Below are 21,473 nucleotides of genomic sequence, written 5' to 3' on the forward strand. Positions count from 1 at the left end.
GAAGAGGCTCTGGAGTACAAAGATTTCTACATTTGTTTTAAACCCCTCCCTCCCTCCCCTCGGCAGAGTCAGCCCCTCAGAACTGTCAAGACAATTGTGTCACAGAAGTCCTCTGCTGGGATACAGAGACAGGGCCCCTGGGAGCAGAAACAGACTTTCAGTCTCTCGCCTTCGAACAGGGGAGGATATCAAGTGGTCATTTAGAAAAAGAACAATTCACTGTTTCAAATCATAATAGGAGTCCCACATTGCTGGTCTGTGCCATAAATAGGGGGAAAATACTCAGACACACGCAACACATAAGAAAAGCTATGCACAGACATTTTACCTATGATATCATCCGACATAGTTTGCTGATACAGCAAGCCTGTGAAACACGACAAAAAGACTCAGTGGTTTAATTCTATGTGGATAGAGACAATACTGAGCTGTAGGGCTGACATGATTAAAAGTTGACTTCTAACTACCTTATAGACACCAAGCTGCCAATTTCTGCTTTACAAAAGGGATAACAAGATAGTTCTCTACTGCATTAAAGCAAGGAAATCTCTCTGTTATGTCCCTGACACAAGCCAAAAAAACAGAACACATATTTACATGACTGATGCAAAATACTGGCAGGAAAAATAGTCTAGTCTTGCAAGAAAATAAAACCCCCCACTTATAATGACTAAACCTGCTAGACAATGCAAGTCTGAAAAGATTCTCAAGCAACCGGAGTTCAAATCCTCTAATCATCTGGGACCATCATACAAACAAAAGTTCCAGCAGCGAACCCTATGGAACAAATTCCTCCAACCTCATGCAGTGATTCTGGGGGACATCCCCTCCACCTTCCTGATGCTCCCTTAGCACAACAGTCCTGTATTCACCACTTGTATGCCCTTGCAGCAGTAGGAGCACTGAGGGGAGAGGATCACCTTGCTGATGGCTGAAGAGAATCGGTAAGTACAGCTTGGGGAAATTTTAGAACTTAAAGGTTTTGGGGAGAATTAACTATTAGGATATATTCTTTAGTGTGTTTGTATTAAATAACAAAATCCAGGAATTTCTGTGTTTGTATTTCCCTTCCTCCCACCCACCACTAGCTCATCCTCTGAGTTTAGGCAAAGACATTTTTAACTAAAAAAAAAAAAAAAAGCCTTTTATCTTAAATTTAGGATTGCCCCAGGCCTTATCAAGAGTTTAATCACTTTTAGGTCACTACCAGATAAATAGTGACTACACCAATACACCCTAGCGCCTCCTTGACAACATAACCCCTAATTTAAATATTGCATGGCGCCTCCAGGAGGGGTGCATTAGGAAAACGGATGCTGAGTGTTCAGCACCTGCTTTCAGCGCATTTGAATTACATCGGTCCCTGAATAGTAAATCACCTGGACCGGATGGTATATACGCCAGGGTTCTGAAAAAACTAAAAAATGAAATTTCAGACCTATTAAAATTAATTTGTAAACTATCATTAAAATCATCCTTTGTACCTGAAGACTGGAAGTTTGCCAATGTAACCCCAATATTTATAAAGGGCTCCAGAGGTGATCCAGGAAACTATAGACCGGTGAGCCTGACTTCAAGGCTGTGAAAAATCATGGAAACGGTTATAAAGAATAAAATCATAGAACATTTAGATAGACATGGTTTAATGAGACACAACCAGCATAGATTTAACCAAGGGAAGTCTTGCCTTACCAATCTGCTTCATTTTTTTGAAGGGGTTAATAAACATGTGGAAATAGGTGAACCAGTAGATGTAGTGTATTTGGATTTTCAAAAGTCCCTCATGAAAGGCTTCTAAGAAAACTAAAAAGTCATGGGATAGGAGGCGATGTCCTTTTGTGGACTGTAAACTGGTTAAAAGACAGGAAACAGAGAGCAGGATTAGTCTGTTTTCACAGTGAAAAAAAAAGTAAACACTGGCATGCCTCAGGGATCTGTTCTTGGACCGGTGCTTTTTAATATATTTATAGATGATCTGAAAAGGCGTACGATAAGTAAGGTGATCAAATTTGTGGATGACACAAAATTATGCAGAGTAGTTAAATCTCAAGCAGATTGTAATAATCTGCAGGAGGACCTTGTGAGACTGGAAGATTGGGCTTCCAAATGGCAGATGAAATTTAATGTGGACAAGTGCAAAGTGAAGCATATATGGAAAAATAACCAATAACCTTTGCTATAGTTACATGATGTTAGGTTCCATATTAGGATTTATCACCCAGGAAAGAGATCCAGGCATCAGAGGATAATACTGCAGCAATCCAAAAAGCAAACACAATATTAGGAATTATTAGGAAGGGAATGGTTAATAAAACAGAAAATGTCATAATGCCTCTGTATCGCTCCATGGTGAGACTGCACCTTGAATACCGTGTACAGTTCAGGTCACTGCATCTCAAAAAAGATATAGCTGCACTGGAGAAAGTACAGAGAAGGGTGACCAAAATGATAAAGGGCATAGAACGGCTGCCCTATGAGGAAAGGCTAAAGAGATTATTTATTTTTATTTATTTATTTGCTTTTATATACCGACATTCGTTGGAGTACATCACATCGGTTCACATTATAACAGTTGTAATAGTATGACAGAGGTGTCTTACTATTTATACATTGTAAACATTAAACCTTAATGGGTAAACATAGAACAAAAATAACATTATAAAATTAAGGATAGGATGTTGCAAAGTTCAGAATTAGAACTGGGCTAAGGGGCCTCTTAAAAGATACTATGATACAATATATACAATATAGCATGTGACAGTTATAGTATACCCAGTGTAGCATGTAACCGAATTTTAACTTGAGATTAAGGTGTCTTAATGATGATACATGGAGACATTGGGGGGGGGGGGGGGCAGAGAGTATTTATTTATTTATAGACTTTTCTTTGCCGACATTCGTGAGGCACATCATACCGGCTTACATTGAACTGAAAGGAGGAAAATACAAAGTATGGCAGAGAAAGCAGAAGAGGGGGGTGGGGTGAGGGGGTAAGAGCTGTTCAATTTGGAGAAGAGACGACTGAGGGGAGATATGATAGAAGTCTACAAAATCATGAAAGGATTTGAACAGGTTAATGTAAATCGGTTATTTACTCTCTCAGACAATAAAAGGACAAGGGGGCACTCCATGAAGTTAGCAAGTAGCTCATTTAAAACAAATTGAAGAAAATTATTTTTCACTCAGTGTATAGTTAAGCTCTGGAATTTATTACTAGAGAATGTGATTATGGTAGTTAGTGTAACTGGGTTTAAAAAAGGTTTGGATAAGTTCCTAGAGAACTCCATAAAGTGCTATCAATCAATAAGGAATAATAGCTTGGGATCTATGTAATGTTTGGGTACTTGCCAGGTAATTGGCCACTGTGGATGCTGGGCTTGATGGACCCTTAGTCTGACCCAGTATGGAATGTGTTATTTCTTTAGCTAATTCAGCTGGCAGTTAGATGGAATTGTGTCTATGGGAAAAAAAAGCTTAGTAAATCTGCTCTAAGAGAACTGTGTACAAAAAGCTTTCCCCTAGCTGCCAGGCCAACTTGCAGTAGAATCTCATCCCAGTGGTAGAAGCAAAATATGAATACAGTGCAGACAGCTGAAGGGTGGACTCAGAAAAAGATTTTTTTTTTAAAAGCAAAATGACAAGGGCATATTAATCTTATACCAAAAGGGGCTGAGATGGAAAAGAATTTGAGGTCATTCTCTGACGTTTTGTTAAATGAATAAATTATAATTGTCCTGATGTTACAAATATACCACTATTTAATTAATAATTAGATATCTATAATGAATTTTCTTTTTATTAAACTGTTTTAGGGACCTTGCCCTAACACAGGCCTCAGGTGCACACCTCCCACAAAATCTCTCCCTGTCAACCACACAAAAAATGTACACTGTGTACTCTAAAAGAGTGAAAAGGAAGAGGATATTAAGTATAGTAGGACCTAAACAAACAAAGAATAGAAAGAAGACCAAGAAACAGGCAATTTATAATATCTACCTGGTACTGCTGCTTTAACCTCCCTGTGTCCAAAGTTAGGAGTGCCAATGTACTAATCCCTTAGTACATTCATTTATTTAAAATAATTTATATTCCACTTCATTACCAGAATCTGTTCAAGCCAAATCACAACAATCAAAAACAGTCAATCTACTCATTAAAATTATAAAATACAAGACATCAATTAAAAGCATTTCTAAACAAATAAATCTTCAATAGTTTTCTAAAACATTTATAATCTGAAATCTTCTGCAGCTCCAAAGGAAGTGTATTCAAAAGCATTGGGGCAACTAGTGGAAATGCACAAAAGCTAGCCTGCTGAAACCACACTGCCCTTGCCTTAGGAATGGCCAATAGTTGCTGACTGGCAGAGATCAAAACATGCTGAGGGTAGCAAGTACATTGGGCCCTTAAACTAGGGCAGAAACAATGGTAACCACGTAACCTGTCCTGAACAGCACTGGACTGGGTTCTCTGCAAATTGACTATTAAAATTATTACATGGTCAAATGTACCACTGCAAAGATATATTGAGTCATCAACTCTAAAGCAAAGAAAACATGTTTTACCTAACATACAGGGCTTTTGCTTAGAGGAAAGAAAAGACACTTTCTAACCACACCTGTTTGATAATAATCACTCTTCCTCCTGCTACACAAAGGATTCCTAGAAGTGCATCTTTAATCCCAGAGTTGTAGGGCCATGTGACCTACAATGGATAATCAATGTGCTTTACATGCGAGATTTTTACAATTCTGATTCTGGAAATGTTTCAAATATTCTCAGTCTCTGACATTCTGTGTCACTCAGTTCATGTGTACAAGATAAGTGATGCTCTCTGCATCAATGGCAGGGGGTGGCAGGAAATTTGAATCAAATAGTTACCAACAAGGGTCCTGAACTTGGTGGACAGTGAAACAGATAAGTATGGGAAAATAAGTGTGGGAGCTTGCTGGGCAGACTGGATGGGCCAATTAGTCTTTTTCTGCCACCATTTCTATGTTTCTATGAATATCTGACAGTGGGAAGCAATACAGACTCCTTTTCTTCTGCTTTCCTCCTTAACAACAACATTTTCTCCTAAAACATAGCACTTCTAAGGGTTACAATTTCCCAAGGGATGGTATGAAAAATTGATTAAAAACACAAAGCAGCAACAGTTAAGTGTTGTAAATTAGCAGGTCTGGTTTCCTTTAAGACAACAACCAAACACAAACAACCCTCAGTTATTCCTTGGACATAAGGCTGAAAGATAAATGTGAAATTTCACATTCCATTAAAGATATAAAACTAGTGTTAGGAGCCACCAGTAATAGAATATAATGGCAAGGAATGACCTTAAGCAGTGCTGACTTTCTATAAAGAAAGGTACTAAGTCGGTGGCACCCTCACCTTTCTCTCTAGCAGTAATGGGGAGAAGAAATAAATTTGCCACTGTTCAAGAAGGTTCCAGGTCAATGACCTGACAGACCAGACCATAAGGCCCATTCAATTTGCCCAATTTATTTCCTGATAGAATGCCAGAGACCCCTGTTGATCTTTAGCTTGCTCCTCACTTCTTCACAATTAGTAATCCTCTGTGCATATCCCAAGCTTCTGTGAATTCTGGTACTGTTTTTTGCCTCCACCATCTCCCCAGGAAGGTCATTCCATGCATTCACCACCCTTTCCATGAAGACATATTTACAGATGCTACTCCTGAGCCTACCCCCAAGAAGCATCTTGTTCTGAAATCTCTTTTCCACTGAAAAAGGTTTGCTCCTTCGGTAATATTGATACCTTGGAGACATTTGAATATCTCTATCATATCATCCCCCATCTCTCTTTTGGATATACTTATTTAGGTCCTTAAGTATCATATCACAGAGCTTCTGGTGCACACCCTACACCATTTTGGTCCATTTCTGATTCTCCTCCTCTGTATCTATAAACTTTTGAAGTGGAGACAATACTCTAGGTGAGGTTTCGCCAGTGATACTATCAAACATTAAGAATTTGATCAAAAAGAATTTCCAAGTCCACCTTGGCATACTGCCCATATGTGTCAGGCCCAGAAACAGTCTCTCTCTGGCACAAAACAAGTACAAAAAAAAACCGGAAAGAAATTTTAAAGATCAAGATTGTCCCAACATAGCCCAATGTAAGAATGAAGTTCAGTCCCGTCATGATACATACAAACAAAACTTCATTTAGAGACAGTAACCTGGGTAACCCTAACAGAATCCATTCTCCAAAAGGTTCCTTCTATAAGAGGCTTGTCCTATGGATCTTCATAAAATCCAGTAAGACACATACTTCTCCGCCAAGTCATTAAAGAGATACAAATTCTTCCCAGAGAATTCTACAGAAACCAGAAAACATACAACCGTCGGATCCCGTCACAGTCCCGCTCCATCATAAAAATAAAACGAAATCAAGATTCGGGGAAGGCAACATGAAACAGCGCACGTGTTGGGCTTTGCGTAAGCTCTAATATGCCCATTCGATGGGTCCTGTGGGATGGAGGTGGCCCGGCTGCGACACGGGGATCCGTCCGGGATGGAGAGGCCCGGTGCTCACCTGAGGATGCAGGATCCGCAGTAGATCGGAGGCAGCACGAGCTGCTGTCAGCGGGCCCTTGGTCCCAATCCCACTGTCAATTCTCGCAGCGGCTCCATCCGCCCCAAGTGCTGGAGATCCAGAGGTTACCTCCGTTCGTTCCCCTCTGACACCGCCCCAGCACCGACCAGGAGCGCTTCCCATTGGCTGGCGCACCCCGGCAGCGGCTTTCCATCGGGCACCCGCGTACCGGTGGGCGCGACCAATTAGGAGGCAGCAGGGGCGGGGCTGGCAGACACGTTGTTTATGGTCCGAGAGCCGGGAGCCAGTAAGCAATTTTGCCAGATTGGGCTATTTCACGCCCAGTTTGGCTACTTTTTCCCCCTTGTAGGGGAAAGAGGTTTTTTTGTGCGTGTGGGACTAGTGGGTTGGCACATTGTTTTCTTTGCCGAATTGTTGCAGGCAGCCCAGCTAGCAAACGCATTGGCAGCAGCCAATCAGAGGCAACAGGCACAGCCGTGAAAAGGCGACTCCTGTAGGTTGCAGGCGAGGCCGTTCGATCTCTGCCGCTCGATTGCTTTGCTCTGCTGGTTCGATTTGACGCTCCGCCCTAGCGAGCTGCGTTTGGTTCTGTAGAGGAAGGGATTGGTGGATGTGGGGTGACGCAGACGGCGTGCACGGTGCGTGGTTGCCGGGGTGCCGCGAGGGTCCCGCACCGGGAGGTCATGGACCGCCTAGGCCCATTCGGCAGTAAGGAAGGGGCGGGGGGAGAGGAATAGAGTTCGATGCTTCGGAATAACCCCGGGTATCGTGGGCGGGGTAGATCTCCGCCCGGAACTGGGGCGGGTCCTGCCCAGAAACCGCTGCAGACGCGGTGCTTCCTTCTGGGTTGGAGATCAGAAGGCTCCAGGTCAGCTGGAACTGCTTGAGCCAGTCCATGATTTACTCCCCTGTCCCACCTAATGCATGCAGCGACTTGTAGGCCTTACAAGAAAACTGAACTACATCTCCCTGCTTGCACTTTTGAAAACCAGGACAGGATCAGCTTAACTTGGAGCATTCTGATAACCTTATCCAGACAGGAAACCTCAACATACTAGCTCTGAGTCTTCTTCCCAGGTCACTTCTCTTTTTTTTTTGCCTATTTTTTTTTCTCGTGAATTTGTTGTGCACATTTTTAGACCAAGAGATACATGCTTTTATTATGGCTATGGCCTATATATATTTATTTTTTTATTTTTTTTTTACTTCTCTTTTCCTGAGTGCCCTCTTCAGTTGTCGTTTATGCTTCGCTTGTACCTGCCGTGATATCTTCAAGGGTTCCATATAAAGATCAGCACAGCTCAACAATGACTGGTTTATATAGATTGGAAATCATAGCCTTGACTCAGTTTAAGACGCTTAAAAAAAAAATCCTTTCAATTGTATTTTCTCTGAAAGATTTTCACTACCAAGTGACATTGGGAAAACTATAGGAATCAAGGCTATTCTATTCAGTCTGATTCTTTTTTTTGATCCAGAGGGTGTAGCCATGTTAGTCCACAACAGCAAAAAAAGATGCAGAAGCTGGTGGCATTTTATAGACTAACAGATTTATTTGAAGAATAAGCTTTTGAGTGTAAAAATTCAGTTTATCTTCTGGATTCATGTTTAAATTGTGATGACCCTGTTTTGATACCTGTTTGATTGTTTTATTGTTATTTTTATTGAATTGATATATGAATTGTTATTTTTGAGTTACCCAGAAGTGTGGAATATAAATAAATATTATGTTAATCTATAAGGGGCCACCAGGCTCTGTCATTTTTGAGTGATACTGATTTTTATAGCAGATACAAGACGTTTACAAAACTGGTTTCTTTATGTTCCAGATGATCCTTGCGACAAGCCCCCTTGTCGAGGTTGTTCTTCCTACCTCATGGAACCTTATGTCAAATGTGCAGATTGTGGACCCCCTCCATTTTTGCTCTGCTTACAGGTGAAGTTGGCATTATCAAAGCTATAGTAACCCTGTTTGGTTCCATTTCATCTACTTGAAAATGAAGTAGTTACCTTGCTGCAATTTTATTCTGGAGACATTGATAAATAATTTAGAAATGACCAGACATTAATAAAATTAGGCCATGTAAAAGGGTTTTGAGATTTAAGAGATGACTTTAGATGTTTAAAATGCCACATGTTACACCAAATTTCAAAACAAAGTTAACACACGTATGTTTGCTTTGAAAATTATCCCACCAAATTTTGGTTTGTCTTTCACCCCCCCCCCCCCCCCCCTGCTATTTGGTACGCAGGTAATTTAGCTGAAAATGCACATTCATATGGGCAAATCTTATAATGTGTGCATGTAAATCCAAGCCCTTCCCTAGGATCACCTTCACTGAGTCCGGGCAAAATTATGAGCAACACATACCTGCATATGGAGCAGGCAATTTTGTAAAAGGGCACTGTTTCAGGGGCAGGCATCCCAGTGAAAATTGCCCTATGTTTCTGTGTAAATTTGCCCAGATGGAACAGAGGTGTTCCCAGGGATGGAGGGACTGGATTTAACCCACACACATTGTAAAATTTGATTGTATATGTGTACATTTTCAGAAAAATTTTTGGCACACCAAATTGCAGGTATAACTTGGTGCAGGATAGTTTTGGTGGGATAATTATCAAAATGATCACTTGATATAACGATTGCAAATATTTTTGGCATAAGTTATGCGGGATGCTTGGAAATTACCCTTATTAAGTGCTGTACAGATGCACATACAGTAAGAGACAGTCCCTTGTCCATAGAGCTTACAGTCTAATCAAGACACACAGACAAATTACTCAAACAAGCAATTAAGTGAATTAGTAATTAAGTAATTTACAATAGTGAGTAAATAGCTTAATGCCTGATGTATTCAGTACTTTTCCCATGGACACAAAATGTATATCTAGGCCAAATATGTGGGCTTAAGAAGGGTTAGTTACCCTATATTGAGCAATAGACAGAGATAAAATCATTTTGGCTGCTGTTCTGCAAAATTTCTAAAGCTGCTTGGACCTGGACTTATTTGGCTAGTGGCATTTTTATTTCATGATACAGAAAAAGATATGCAGACTAGCTCAGGAGATATTTGGTTATGTCCCACAGAGATTTGTTCCAGTACAGAATTGTTTGCACACCTAACAGAACATTGGCCCCATGACACAACTGGCCAATGTTCCGTTACATTTGGAGATGTGCAAACAATTCTGTACTAAAGACAGATCTTTGTGGAACACAGCCAAATATCTCCTAAGCTGGCCTGCATATCTTTTCTGTACCATGAAATAAAAATGCCACTAGCTGATGACAGATACTAAGGAGTCAGATCTTGGAGTATGCTGATAAAAGTCTATTTTTTTTTCTCCCAGTGTTTTGCCAGGGGATTTGAATACAAGAAACACCAAAGTGATCACCGCTATGAAATAATGGTAACTAACATTGTGTTTCCTCATTTCCACACCCATGAAGCATGATAGAATCTTGCTCAAATGAAAGTCTCTGTGTAATTCCAACTTCTTGTGTCTTCAGCTATGTGCTCATTTTATTGATGGATGTGTGCAGAAATGCCACCTATCTCTCTTGTGTTATTTAGACCTCAGATTTTCCTGTCCTTGATCCAAGCTGGACAGCTCAGGAAGAAATGGCACTTCTGGAGGCTGTAATGGACTGTGGGTTTGGGAACTGGTGAGAAGCTTTGTACTTGTTTTCCTCCTGTTTGTCACAAAGTGTTCAACTTTGCCATAGTCCGAAATATATCTGCATTCGCTGTTTGAAAAAAAGCTTTGAAAGTTTGTGCACAAATACTTTCCGTTTACTTTTTTTTTTTTTTTTAACCAGGAGATTTAATCCTCCAGCTCTGGTGCAAGGCATTAAACCTCTTTCCCTTCCCCCTATCTTGTGAAGCCAAAAAACAAGAAGGGACCATCCTCTGCTCATAGCTCAAACCCTGTGCTCGGTTCTTAGCCAATAAGAGACTGAGAAACCCAGTGTGTTTTCAACATGTATAATTTGCACTTACTATTTTGATAAGTGCATGAGGAGTAAAGAATCTAGACCCTTTACTTCCATTGCTGGTTTTGTAGCTCACTCAGATTATCCAGTAAAGTCTGTGTTCTGATTTCCAGTTAGTGATACACTAGCCTCACTGTGGTAGGGGCAGAGGGGGCAGATGAAGAATATTGGGTAGGGTCTATGGTGCAACTGTTGGGTTTATGTTCTTGGCAAATATTTTGTGACCCACAGAATATTCTGGTGTGGTTAAGTTGGGTTCACAGCATAAATATTTACATATTGAGATGTGAAGTAAGTTGCTGCTTCACTAGTGACCGAACGGGGTAGATATTGGTCAGTAAATAAGTCTCTTCTTTAGGCAGGATGTGGCCAATCAAATGCGCACCAAGTCAAAGGAGGACTGTGAGAAACACTACATGAAACATTTCATCAACAATCCTCTCTTTGCATCGACATTGCTAAACTTAAAGCAGGCGGAAGAGGCAAAGAACACAGAAACAGCCATTCCATTCCAGTGTAAGTGGAACCGATGATGGAGGAGAGTTTAATCTTTACCATGGAGCCACAGTTAGAGGGGAGAGAAATACAAGAAATCAAATGCTTTGATTATTTAGTTTATTTTTCTTGATTTCCTGCATTTCTAGTATAGGAATCAAAGCAGTTTACAAAGTAAGATAAATAATATAGCACAATACTATGGCATTACTCGTTTTAAGGTGGCAGTTCAAATTCTGGTAAATAAACTTGGTTTAGATTAAAAAAGAGATTTATAAGGTCCATTGTGCTTTTCAGTCATATTAAAGTTCATTAGCGTGAAAAGTGGGATGCAATAATTGCTGGCAGCCATGTATAGGTTTTGATAGCAAACACCATGTCAGAAGGGACAGGTTGAGCAAGTTCTGGTTTTATGCCATTTTATTTCTGAGTTTGTACTTGCAGTTCTTGCCAGCCTTGTTAAAACTGGAAGTCCATCGATCCAAAAGGTTAAGACCAGAACTGGCTCAGCCTGCTCCTTATGCCATGGGGCTTGTTGGCAGCCCAAGTTATGTATGAAGTGACCTGGAATCCCTGCTAAGTTACTTCTAGTTACAGCGAAGCTCATTCAGTTCAGATAATCTGAGTAGAGTAAACTGGAGCTCAGATGACAATTCAGTTTTATATACTTTATCTCCCCACCCGTAGGAAAGCACACATGCGGTTTAGAACATCTGCATGCACCCTTCGCATTTTTATGCTAATGTTTCAGAATATGAAAACCTTTCTTCCAGCAACAGATGATCCGCCACGGCCCACGTTTGATTCTCTGCTCTCCAGGGACATGGCTGGATACATGCCTGCCAGAGCAGATTTTATAGAGGTAAGCTTTCAAGCTTCAGTTTTAGATCTGTTTAGGGGGGAAAATCAATAGACTTCAGATACATAAATGAGCTTGCAGTGAGGATGGTGAATTTAGTTTTCTCTCCATATGAAGGAAAGGACAAGAGAGAATAGGCTTCAATGGTGGCAGAGCAGATTTAGGTAAGATCTTAAAGGAATTGTCTGAATTTAAGGGCAAGTCAGCCCTGAGCAAATTGAGAGAGGTGGTGGAATCTCCATCATTAGAGGTTTTTAAGAGCAGGTTAGATACAGCTCTCTGAGCTGATTTAGGCACAGTGGCTTCTTCCCTTGGCAGGGGCTGACCTAAATGATGGCAGTGCTCTCTTCCTTTTAAGCAGCCAGAGACCAATCAAGTTGATAGTTCTAGTCTACAAAGAATTACTCACCAGTGTAGTTCCTATTCATACCCCAGATCAATCCAGACAAGTGGATTTTGCATCCCTACCAGCAGATAGCAGAGAATAAACACTTTTTCAGGCACTGCTACATAACAGAGAGTGCCACCTGCAGTCCCTCAGTATTTCTCTGTCTCTAGCAGATGGTAGAGGTGCAAACCTGCAGTCAGAGAAATAAAAAAAAAAATTAGTGAGAGAACTTACCAGAAGGGCTGCTCCCTGAGGTGTTAGGCACCTTTGTGGGCCATCCCTCAGGTGGAGCAAGGCGAGCGGGGGGTTGGTCTCTGCCTGCAAAATCTGGAGAGATTGTTAGCCAGTGGTTTGGCTCCTTCCCCGTCGGTAGTAGGGCTGAATTAGCCATGCTATCATGGAAACTGTCAATCAGGCCCGGAAAGCGGAGCTTCAAAGAAGATTTCAGAGGTTTGTCTCTGAGGCTGCGTGTGAGTTCCCGCGCAGGAAAGCAGAATCTCCTCAGTCTGTTTTTTCCGCGCGTGGGAACGCACGCAGAGCTTCAGTCTCCTCAAGACTTTGATTTTTTGGTCAGAGTTTCTCAGCGTTTTTGAAAATGTTTTGGTCTAAAGTCAGAACATGCCCCGGCCATCGGGTTTTAAACCCTGTCCCTGTGGGAAAATAACATCCATAACGGATGGACACGAGCAATGTTACCGGTGTCTGGGCCCAGACCACCAGCAGGAATCTTGTCAGCATTGCGGTAAGATGTCCCTGAGGGCCCGCAGACAGAGAGCGGAGAAAATTCAGGCGTTGAGAGCGGCGAAGGGAGGCTCGTATGCCCCCCCTCAGAAGCTCACTCCTTCTCGGGGCCTGTAAAATCGCTCCCCTTAAAACTGTGTCGAGCAGCGTCGATGGCACAGACTACCTCCAGGCCTGGAGGTGAGAAGGGGGACATTCCCTGTACGTACCCGGATGAGTCCAAGACAGCTGAGCTTTGCCTCCCCTCCAGCAGATGGAGACAGAAAAAGACTTCGAGGACTCTGTCCTATACCCCTGACGTGCTACCTAATGTCTGCCAGTATTTGTCTGTCTGCAGCAGATGGTGGAGGTGCAAAGCCTAGTGTCTGTTCTTACTGTTGGAATTAGGGTTGAAATTTGCCTGACTTTGGGTTTTTTGTTGGTATGGCTTAATTTACTGTGGTAACATTAGGTCAGGATCCCTTTAAATTAAACCCCCCCCCCCTTTTTTTTTTTTTTTTTAGACGGGGCGTCAATTCCGGAGGTCCTGGATTTTTTACAGGCAGGCTTGGCCAAGGGGTTGGCGTTCAATTCTCTGCGAGTGCAGATGGCGCCCCTTGGCTGTTTTGGAGGGAAGGTGCAGGGAGTTGCGCTAGCTTCTCATCCGGACGTAGCCCGTTTCTTAAGAGGAGCGAAGCATCTATGGCCTCCGGTCCAGAACCCTTGTCCTCCTGGAAGCTGAACTTGGTGCTGCAGGCAATTTGTGAGGCCCTCTTTGAGCCATTGAAGCTTGCGACCATGAAGGACTTGACGTTGAAGACAGTTTTTCTCGTGGCTATTTCTTCCGCGAAGCGAGTTTCCGAGTTGCAGGCCTTATTCTGCAGGGAACCTTTCCTGAGGATTTCTGATGCAGGCATCTCGTTGAGAACAGTGCCATCCTTTCTTCCGAAGGTCGTATCCTCTTTTCATTTGAACCAGTCTGTCGAACTCCCTTCCTTCGCAGGTTTGGATGCTTCATCTCCGGAGTTTAGAGGTTTGCGGAAGTCGGACGTGAAGAGAGTGTTGCTGCATTATTTGGATGTGACGAACAGTTTCCGGCTTTCGGATCATCTTTTCGTGCTGTGGAATGGATCCAGGAAGGGGTAGAAGGCTTCCAGAGCCATGATCGCCCACTGGTTGAAGGAGGCTATAGTGTCGGCTTACCTGGTTCAGGGTTGTCCGATTCCATCTGGTCTTAAGGCTCACTCTACTAGGGCGCAAGTGGCTTCTTGGGCTGAATGTCAGCAGGTGTCGTCTCAAGAAACTTGTAGGGCGGCTACCTGGAAGTCTCCGCATACCTTTGCCAGACATTATAGACTGGATGTCTGGGCCCCAGAGCCCGGTTCCTTTGGGGCCAATGTGCTCCGAGCGAGACTCTGTCCCACCCCGGTTAGGAAAGCTTTGGTACATCCCAGCTGTCCTGGACTGATCCGGGTACAGGGAAAGGAAAATTGGTTCTTACCTGCTAATTTTTGTTCCTGTAGTACCACAGACCAGTCCAGACGCCTGCCCGGGGGGATAATGGAGAGTCCGCTCTGTCGATAGTTCTATATTTCTGCAAGCTTTTTAGTCAGTTGCACCCTTTGTCAGTGAAAGGTCTTTGGGCATGTTTCGTTCAAGTTGTTTTTTCATCTCCTCTGCTCTTCAGGGGGAAGTGTTTATGATTACCGTTTAAGGTTTTGATAGCTTTCTGCTTGGGTAGAGTGTAATAATGGCAGGCACTAGGTGGCATCTCAGGGTATAGGACAGAGTCCGCGAAGTCTTTTTCTGTCTCCATCTGCTGGAGGGGAGGCAAAACCCAGCTGTCCTGGACTGATCCGTGGTACTATAGGAACGAAAATTAGCAGGTAAGAACCAATTTTCCTATATCTAAAAGACATAGCACCAGCAATAGGGAGCGGGAAGATGCATTGGTGCATCATCCGCTAAGCGCTCAGGTGTCGAGTACCAGAGAGCCAAGTACCTTGACGCATAAAAAGTCTCACTCCAAATCAAACATCCGACGCATGCCAAGTCGCAACATCAATGCGCCGAACCAAGGCCGAAAGTATCAGTGTTGACGGGCAAAGAACCGAGACCGAAATCACATGCGTCGACTGCGAAATCATCGACACACCCGATGCAGGCACAGACTCCAACGCAGAAGGCGACGGCGCACTCGGAACCCGACCTGATGCACCGCCAGTTTTCTACGGCACAGTCCAAGCGATCGTCGACGCAAATCTCAATGACATCAACTCATTTGGCAAAGCAGCCAATGCATCCCTTGAAGAGAGCAGCGCAACCAATATCACAGGTAGGAAAACGAAGGAAAACTAAATCCCATCGAGATGCCTCGACGCAGGAGCATATTCCATCAACAGCAGCAATGTCCATGCAGTTGACACGCTTGCAACACATGAAAGGGTCTGCCTCGTCGATGGAACACGACTCGATGGTGGGATCTGATGCGGAATGGGTGAGGGTAACTTCTCACTCATCGGCGTCGTCAGCTTCCTCTGTACAAGTATTTTCAGATCTCTTGCAGCTCTAAGAGGCGTGCCTCGGCTTATAGCCTGCAGGAACCGTGGATGGGCAAACGAGGCAAAAGGAGAACTGTGTTCTAAAAAAACGCCCACATCCAGCACCGGACACAGACATCTTAGCGGTGGCATTTCCACCACAAGGCACAGCTCCGTCTAAGAAACTGGAGATGCCTCCTCAGACCCGTCAAGCATTCTCACAGCTTTCTGAGGCTCTCTCTGGCTTTTTTGAGAGTATGCAATCCGCATTCACTCTACCTTCCTCTTCTCCAAGCACGAGATCTCCATCTCCAGAGCCCACGAGGGTCCCGTCTCCTGGTAGGCCAACATCTCCGATATCCAGAATACCTTCCTCGCAGCCTCAACAACAATGGGAACCACCTGCAGCCCCTCATCAGACTCCTACTCCAACTTCTCCACCAGCATCTCCTGATACTTCCACGGGATATCCTTCGGACCCCCCAGATGAGTCTGCAGAACCCTACTCTCCGCCGGAAGATTTGACATACCCCAAGTTTATAGAAAAGCTCAGGTCTGTGCTTACCCTGGAGGTGCAAAATATTCCGGATCCTAGAGCAGAGACATTGAATCTCTTAAAAATATTTGATCTTCCATCGGTGCCCACGTCTCTTCCTTCTCATAGAGTTTTAGACAGCATGTTGGAGAAGTCATGGGATACTCCGTTCACGATCCCGGCAGTCTCCTGGAAGACAGATCTCAAGTACAAGATGAAACAGTCCCCTTGCTATTCATTACCTCGGTTACCGCACGCATCCATTGTGGTAGAGTCAGCATTGCACCGGGCAAAAAAGATGCGATTACACTCCGCTGCCAAACACCCCACCCCCCCCCCCCCCCCCCCCCGGAAAGGAATATCGCTGCTTAGATGAGTTTGCAAGATGTTCTTTTCAGGTAGCCATGTTAACTGCAAGAATTAATCATCAATTCTATATAGTACAGTATCTGCATGAGTGCTTACAGATGCTCAAGCAACATCTGCCATCACTTGATCTGTCTACCCCCCACTTCCTCAGCCCATCCACAATATGGAAGAGGGAATTCAACACTTACGCACTGTTTACGAGGCGTTCGAAACATCATCGTGAGCATCGGCCTCTGCAATTGCAGCACGTCGCATGGCATGGCTGAGATCCAGTGCTATATGTGATGACGTGCACGATAAACGTGCGAATTTGCCCTGTAAAAGGGACAACCTCTTCGGCACCCGTTTTTCAGGAGACTGTGGCCCAATTAAAAGAGAGGTCGGTGGTGGTGCCGTCTCTGATGCATCCACAATCCTATTCTGCATCATCCAGACGCTATTATGCTCCATCTCGTCGACAGTCGTTCCATTGAAGACCATATCATCCGTATGCGTCTTACAGGCCACAGCCATATCAAAAACCACAATGAGAAGCACCACAACAGCAACTGCAGAACCGCAGAATTTGCCCTCCAGCTCAAAGAACTCAGGGCCAGCAGCCTGCTCCTGCCCCCAAAACTCCTTCCTCTTTTTAGAAGTCACTCAACCACCTCCATTGCTATGTTTCACAGCGGGAAGAATCACAGCGCATATCCAAGAGTGGGAAAAGATAACTACCGATCGATGAGTACTGGATATAGTTCGGCACGGATACAACCTTCAATTTATAACGTGCCCACCACTCCCATCGAATTTCACCAGGGGATAACATCAAATCAACATCAGTTGGGAGTAGAAATAGCATCCCTCTTACGACAACAGGCGATACATCTTGTCTCTCCCTCCTCCCACGCTATGGGGTTCTATTCCCCATATTTCCTAATTCCCAAAAAGTCGGGAACTCTATGCCCTATCCTAGATCTCAGAGAGCTCAACAAGTATTTAGTCAAGGAACAATTCAAAATTATTTCTCTCAAATCCATTCTTCCTTTGGTGCAACACAATGATTGGATGTGATCAATAGATTCGAAGGATGAGTATATGCACATTCCTATGCACCAGGCTTCCTGGTGTTACCTATCCTTCCAGTTCAAAGCACAACACTACCAATACAAAGTCCTGCTGTTTGGTCTCTCGGTGGCACCCAGAGTTTTTATGACGTGCATGGCAGTGGTGGTGGCGTTCCTTCGACAGAAAGGTATCAAGATATTCCCATATCTGGACGATTAGCTCATAGTGGCCTCCAGCCCAGAGATACTCCAAGTTCATCTACAGGACACAATCCACTATGTGAACAGATTGGGGTTGATTGTAAATTATGGAAAATCCAACCCTCACAAATGCTACAATTCATAGGAGCTCGACTGGACACGACCAGAAGCAGAGTTTTTCTTCCGGAGGAGAGAGAAGTCATTTTTCGACAGCTCCTACAATCCCTCCAGATCACTCGATCGCCATCAGTTCATCAGGTACTGACTGTCTTGGGCCACATGGCCGCAGCTATTCACACAGTACCAAATACCAGACTAAACATGCACTGTCTGCAGTGGGGGCTCAAATGGCAATGGCATCAACATTCTCAACTGTTAAGATGGAAGTTATCTTTAACCCAAGAGATGTTGAAGGATATACAGTGGTGGCTGAACAGGACCGCATTCAACAAGGGTGCCCCGTTCACCCTATTTCCACACAATATGGTGCTCACCACAGACTCCTCCTGCAAGGGATGGGGAGTGCATCTCGACCACCTAGAGACACAAGGCCTCTGGTCCTTGGGCGAGCAACATTTCCAAATCAGTCTCCTGGAACTAAGAGCAATCAGATATGCGTTGCAGACCTTTGTCACCCACCTGCGAGGTCGACGAGTCATGGTCTATACGGACAATCAAGTAGCCATGTTCTATATAAGCAAACAAGGAGGGTCAGGTTCATGGAACCTCTGCAGGGAAGCGATCATCATTCTGGAATGGGCAGCCCGTCATTCCATTCAACTACAGGCAACCTACCTACCCGGGGTAGCCAACACTCGGGCAGACAAACTGAGTCGAATATTTCATCCGCACGAATGGTCGCTTCACCCACAAGTGACGCAAAGTATTTTTGCGAAATGGGGGGTTCCAACCCTAGACCTCTTCGCCACGGAATTCAACAGGAAAGTCAAACGCTTCTGTTCCATATGGCCGAGCAATCAAAGGACAGCACAAGATGCTTTTCTCATTCCTTGGAAGAAAGATTGCTATGTGCCTTTCCCCAATTCCACTGATCACCAGAACAATCCAGAAATGCATGTGGGACTGAGCACAACTTATTCTCATTGCACCCGAATGGCCAAGGCAACCGTGGTACACTCATCTTCTGCACCTATCCATCGACGACCCAATTCGATTGCCCAACCGGTAAGACCTTCGACAAGAAGGAGTTACTCCTTCAAGTGGAAAGGATACACTGATTGGTGTGCATACAGAAATATCGATCTGTTACTCTGTTCCCCTGAACTCTTATTGGACTACTTTCATAATTTGTACGTGGTGGGTCTCGCGACGACATCAAAGTCCACCTCAGTGCGATTGCGGCTTTCCACAGACCGCATCAAGGTCAGCCAATATCTGTACACCCGACAATATCTCGTTTTGTCAGGGGTCTAACACATTTAAGACCTCCGGTCTCAACTTCCAGTGGCGTGGAATCTCAACATGATCTTGGAACAGCTTATGCTTTTTCCATTCGAACCCATGGACTCCACTCACCTTAAATCCCTTAACTGGAAGGTCATCTTCCTGGTAGCAGTCATGTCAGCTCGCAGAGTCAGCGAGTTGCAGGCTCTAGTTCACTATAGCCCTTACCTTCAGTTCTACCATCACAAGGTAATTCTCAGGACTCATCCATCATTCTTGCCGAAAGTGGTCTCCCAATTTTACCTGAATCAGTCAATAGAACTGCCTACGTTCTGTCCAAAACCGCATCATAACGACAGAGAGAGACTTTTACACACACTAGACTGTAAAAGAGCACCAGCCTATTGCAAGCAACAGACCAATTCACCATCGAGAGTCTCACAGTTATTCGTTTCCTTCAATCCGATTGCCCCAGTATTACCGGTGGCCAAACGGACTATTTCCAGCTGGATTGCACAATGTATCCAGTATTGCCACCAGAAACAGACTTCTCACCTCTGTTCCTCCTAAGGCGCACAAAGTGAGAACAGTGGCTGCCTCTGTAGCGAACCTCAGACATGTCCAACCAGTAGATATATGCAAAGCGGCTACATGGTCATCCCTTCACACGTTTACGTCCCACTACTGCATAGACTAGCACACGGCTGAAGACGCTAAGTTGGGACATGCGATTCTATATTTGCTAAAGCACTAAGGAACATAGTCGACTGCCACATGGACAAGATCACGCTTACAAGACAAATTCAACTCCACACTACAGCGGGATCGGGAGCTTAGGACTCCCATGACAGCATGGCTAATTCAGCCCTGCTATCGATGGGGGAAAAAGCAAGTTTGCTTTCCGTAAATGGTGTTTCCATAGATAGCAGGATGAATTAGCCATGCTGACCCACCCACCTCCCTGAGCAGTCGATGTTACTCTGTATCCTTCTTACACTTGCTTTCTTACAGACTGAGGCGATTCTGCTTTCCTGCGCAGGAACTCATGCGCAGCCTCAGAGACAAACCTCTGAAATCTTCTTTGAAGCTCCGCCTCCCGGGCCTGATTGACAGTTCCCATGACAGCATTTCTAATTCACCCTGCTATCTACAGAAACACCGTTTACGGTAAGCAAACTTGCTTCTGTGGTTTCCTCCCCAGGCCCTTCGGATCAGGTATGTATACCCTTTTTGTAAGAGGTTCTCTTAAAAGGGAGCTGTGCCTTTACTTTACTTTACTTTAAAAAAAAAAAAAAAAAGGTAGGCTTGCCCGCAAGGCCTGTCTGCAGTGGGAAGCTACAACGGGAGCTGAAAGCACTGTGAAGCATGAGATTTTCAGGCCTTCGCCAGCCCCAGAATCCGGACCAGTTTGAGGGTGGATTTCACTGGTGGCAGAACTCCTGCGATCATACATCTCTGCGTGCCTCATTAACTGCGTGGTTCTGTGATTGGGCCACATGCGCTAAGAAGATGGCACAGGCTTCTCTCTGTAGGAGATCCTGTAAGGCGTGCAGCTCGTAGAGCGGTAGGCTTAATTCAGTCACAATCTGTTCCGAATGTGCCTTGGGGGGGGGGGGGGGGGACACCTCCTCTGAGGCAGGCAGCAGGAGGAAAGCTTCCAGGTTTGCAAGACCTGCTGCAGACGTCCCTGGGGGGATTGGAGATACAGCTGAGGCGCGCAATAGGAAGCAAGTGGCTTCCAGGGCGCCCAGGGATTCTCCTCCCTCCCTGTGTCCAATGGTGCAAGCAGCAAAGCATCAGGAATGGGGGGGGGGAGAGTAGGATGGCTGCATTCAAGCTGAGGATTCTGCTGAAATGGAAGACTTCTCAGCAGATTTTGTTCTGCTCCTTCACAAAGTTTGTTTGGCAAGGAAGGGGGCAGGGAGGAAGTAGATCCTGGACCAGCAATCACGACACTCCCCTAAGCGAGCAAAAATGGCCCCAGAGGGAGGGGGGGGGCTCTGGAGGCTTGGGGTTTGGGGGCTTGCTCAGACATCCGGGTCTGGGGGGTGCTGCAGGTCAGGACAAGGACTAATCAGATAACCTACAGGAAGATCCAGCAAATGATCCGGAAGACAACGGTCTTGTGGATGGTAGTCCATAGAGTGATCCGGATGCTGATCTGGACACAGACAAAGACCCCCCAGAATGCAGATGAAGTACCAGTGGCAGAAGGAGATGACCCTAGGATTATTGTTTGATTGTTCAGGAAGGAGGAGTTGCAGCCTCTTATTCTGCAGAACCTGGAGGAGTTAGGAATTAAGGTCACCCAAGAGGAGTCTGATAATGAAGGGGTGCATCCAC

At 44.5% G+C, this 21,473-nt stretch overlaps 2 protein-coding genes across 13 annotated transcripts in view; one reads left to right on the plus strand and one right to left on the minus strand.

Moving 5' to 3' along the window:
* ACACA (acetyl-CoA carboxylase alpha) overlaps nt 1-6,711 on the minus strand; it is a 210,694-nt gene extending 203,983 nt beyond the window's left edge. For all 4 annotated transcript variants that reach the window (XM_029611735.1, XM_029611732.1, XM_029611734.1 and 1 more), the window contains exon 1: nt 6,556-6,711. The gene's annotated coding sequence lies outside the window, so the exon portion shown is untranslated. The remainder of the gene's footprint in view (nt 1-6,555) is intronic.
* A 95-nt stretch (nt 6,712-6,806) lies between these two features.
* TADA2A (transcriptional adaptor 2A) overlaps nt 6,807-21,473 on the plus strand; it is a 107,588-nt gene continuing 92,921 nt past the window's right edge. For 4 of the 9 annotated variants that reach the window (XM_029611736.1, XM_029611743.1, XM_029611744.1 and 1 more), the window contains exons 1-6: nt 7,087-7,214; nt 8,406-8,512; nt 9,928-9,987; nt 10,152-10,243; nt 10,929-11,086; nt 11,839-11,927. In XM_029611736.1, the coding sequence (XP_029467596.1) occupies nt 7,187-7,214; nt 8,406-8,512; nt 9,928-9,987; nt 10,152-10,243; nt 10,929-11,086; nt 11,839-11,927 (534 nt within the window). In that variant the 5' untranslated portion in view covers nt 7,087-7,186. The other 5 variants (XM_029611738.1, XM_029611740.1, XM_029611739.1 and 2 more) reach the window with 5 other exon arrangements.

Source organism: Rhinatrema bivittatum, chromosome 8 (genome assembly GCF_901001135.1).
Source record: "Rhinatrema bivittatum chromosome 8, aRhiBiv1.1, whole genome shotgun sequence".
NCBI lineage: Eukaryota > Metazoa > Chordata > Amphibia > Gymnophiona > Rhinatrematidae > Rhinatrema > Rhinatrema bivittatum.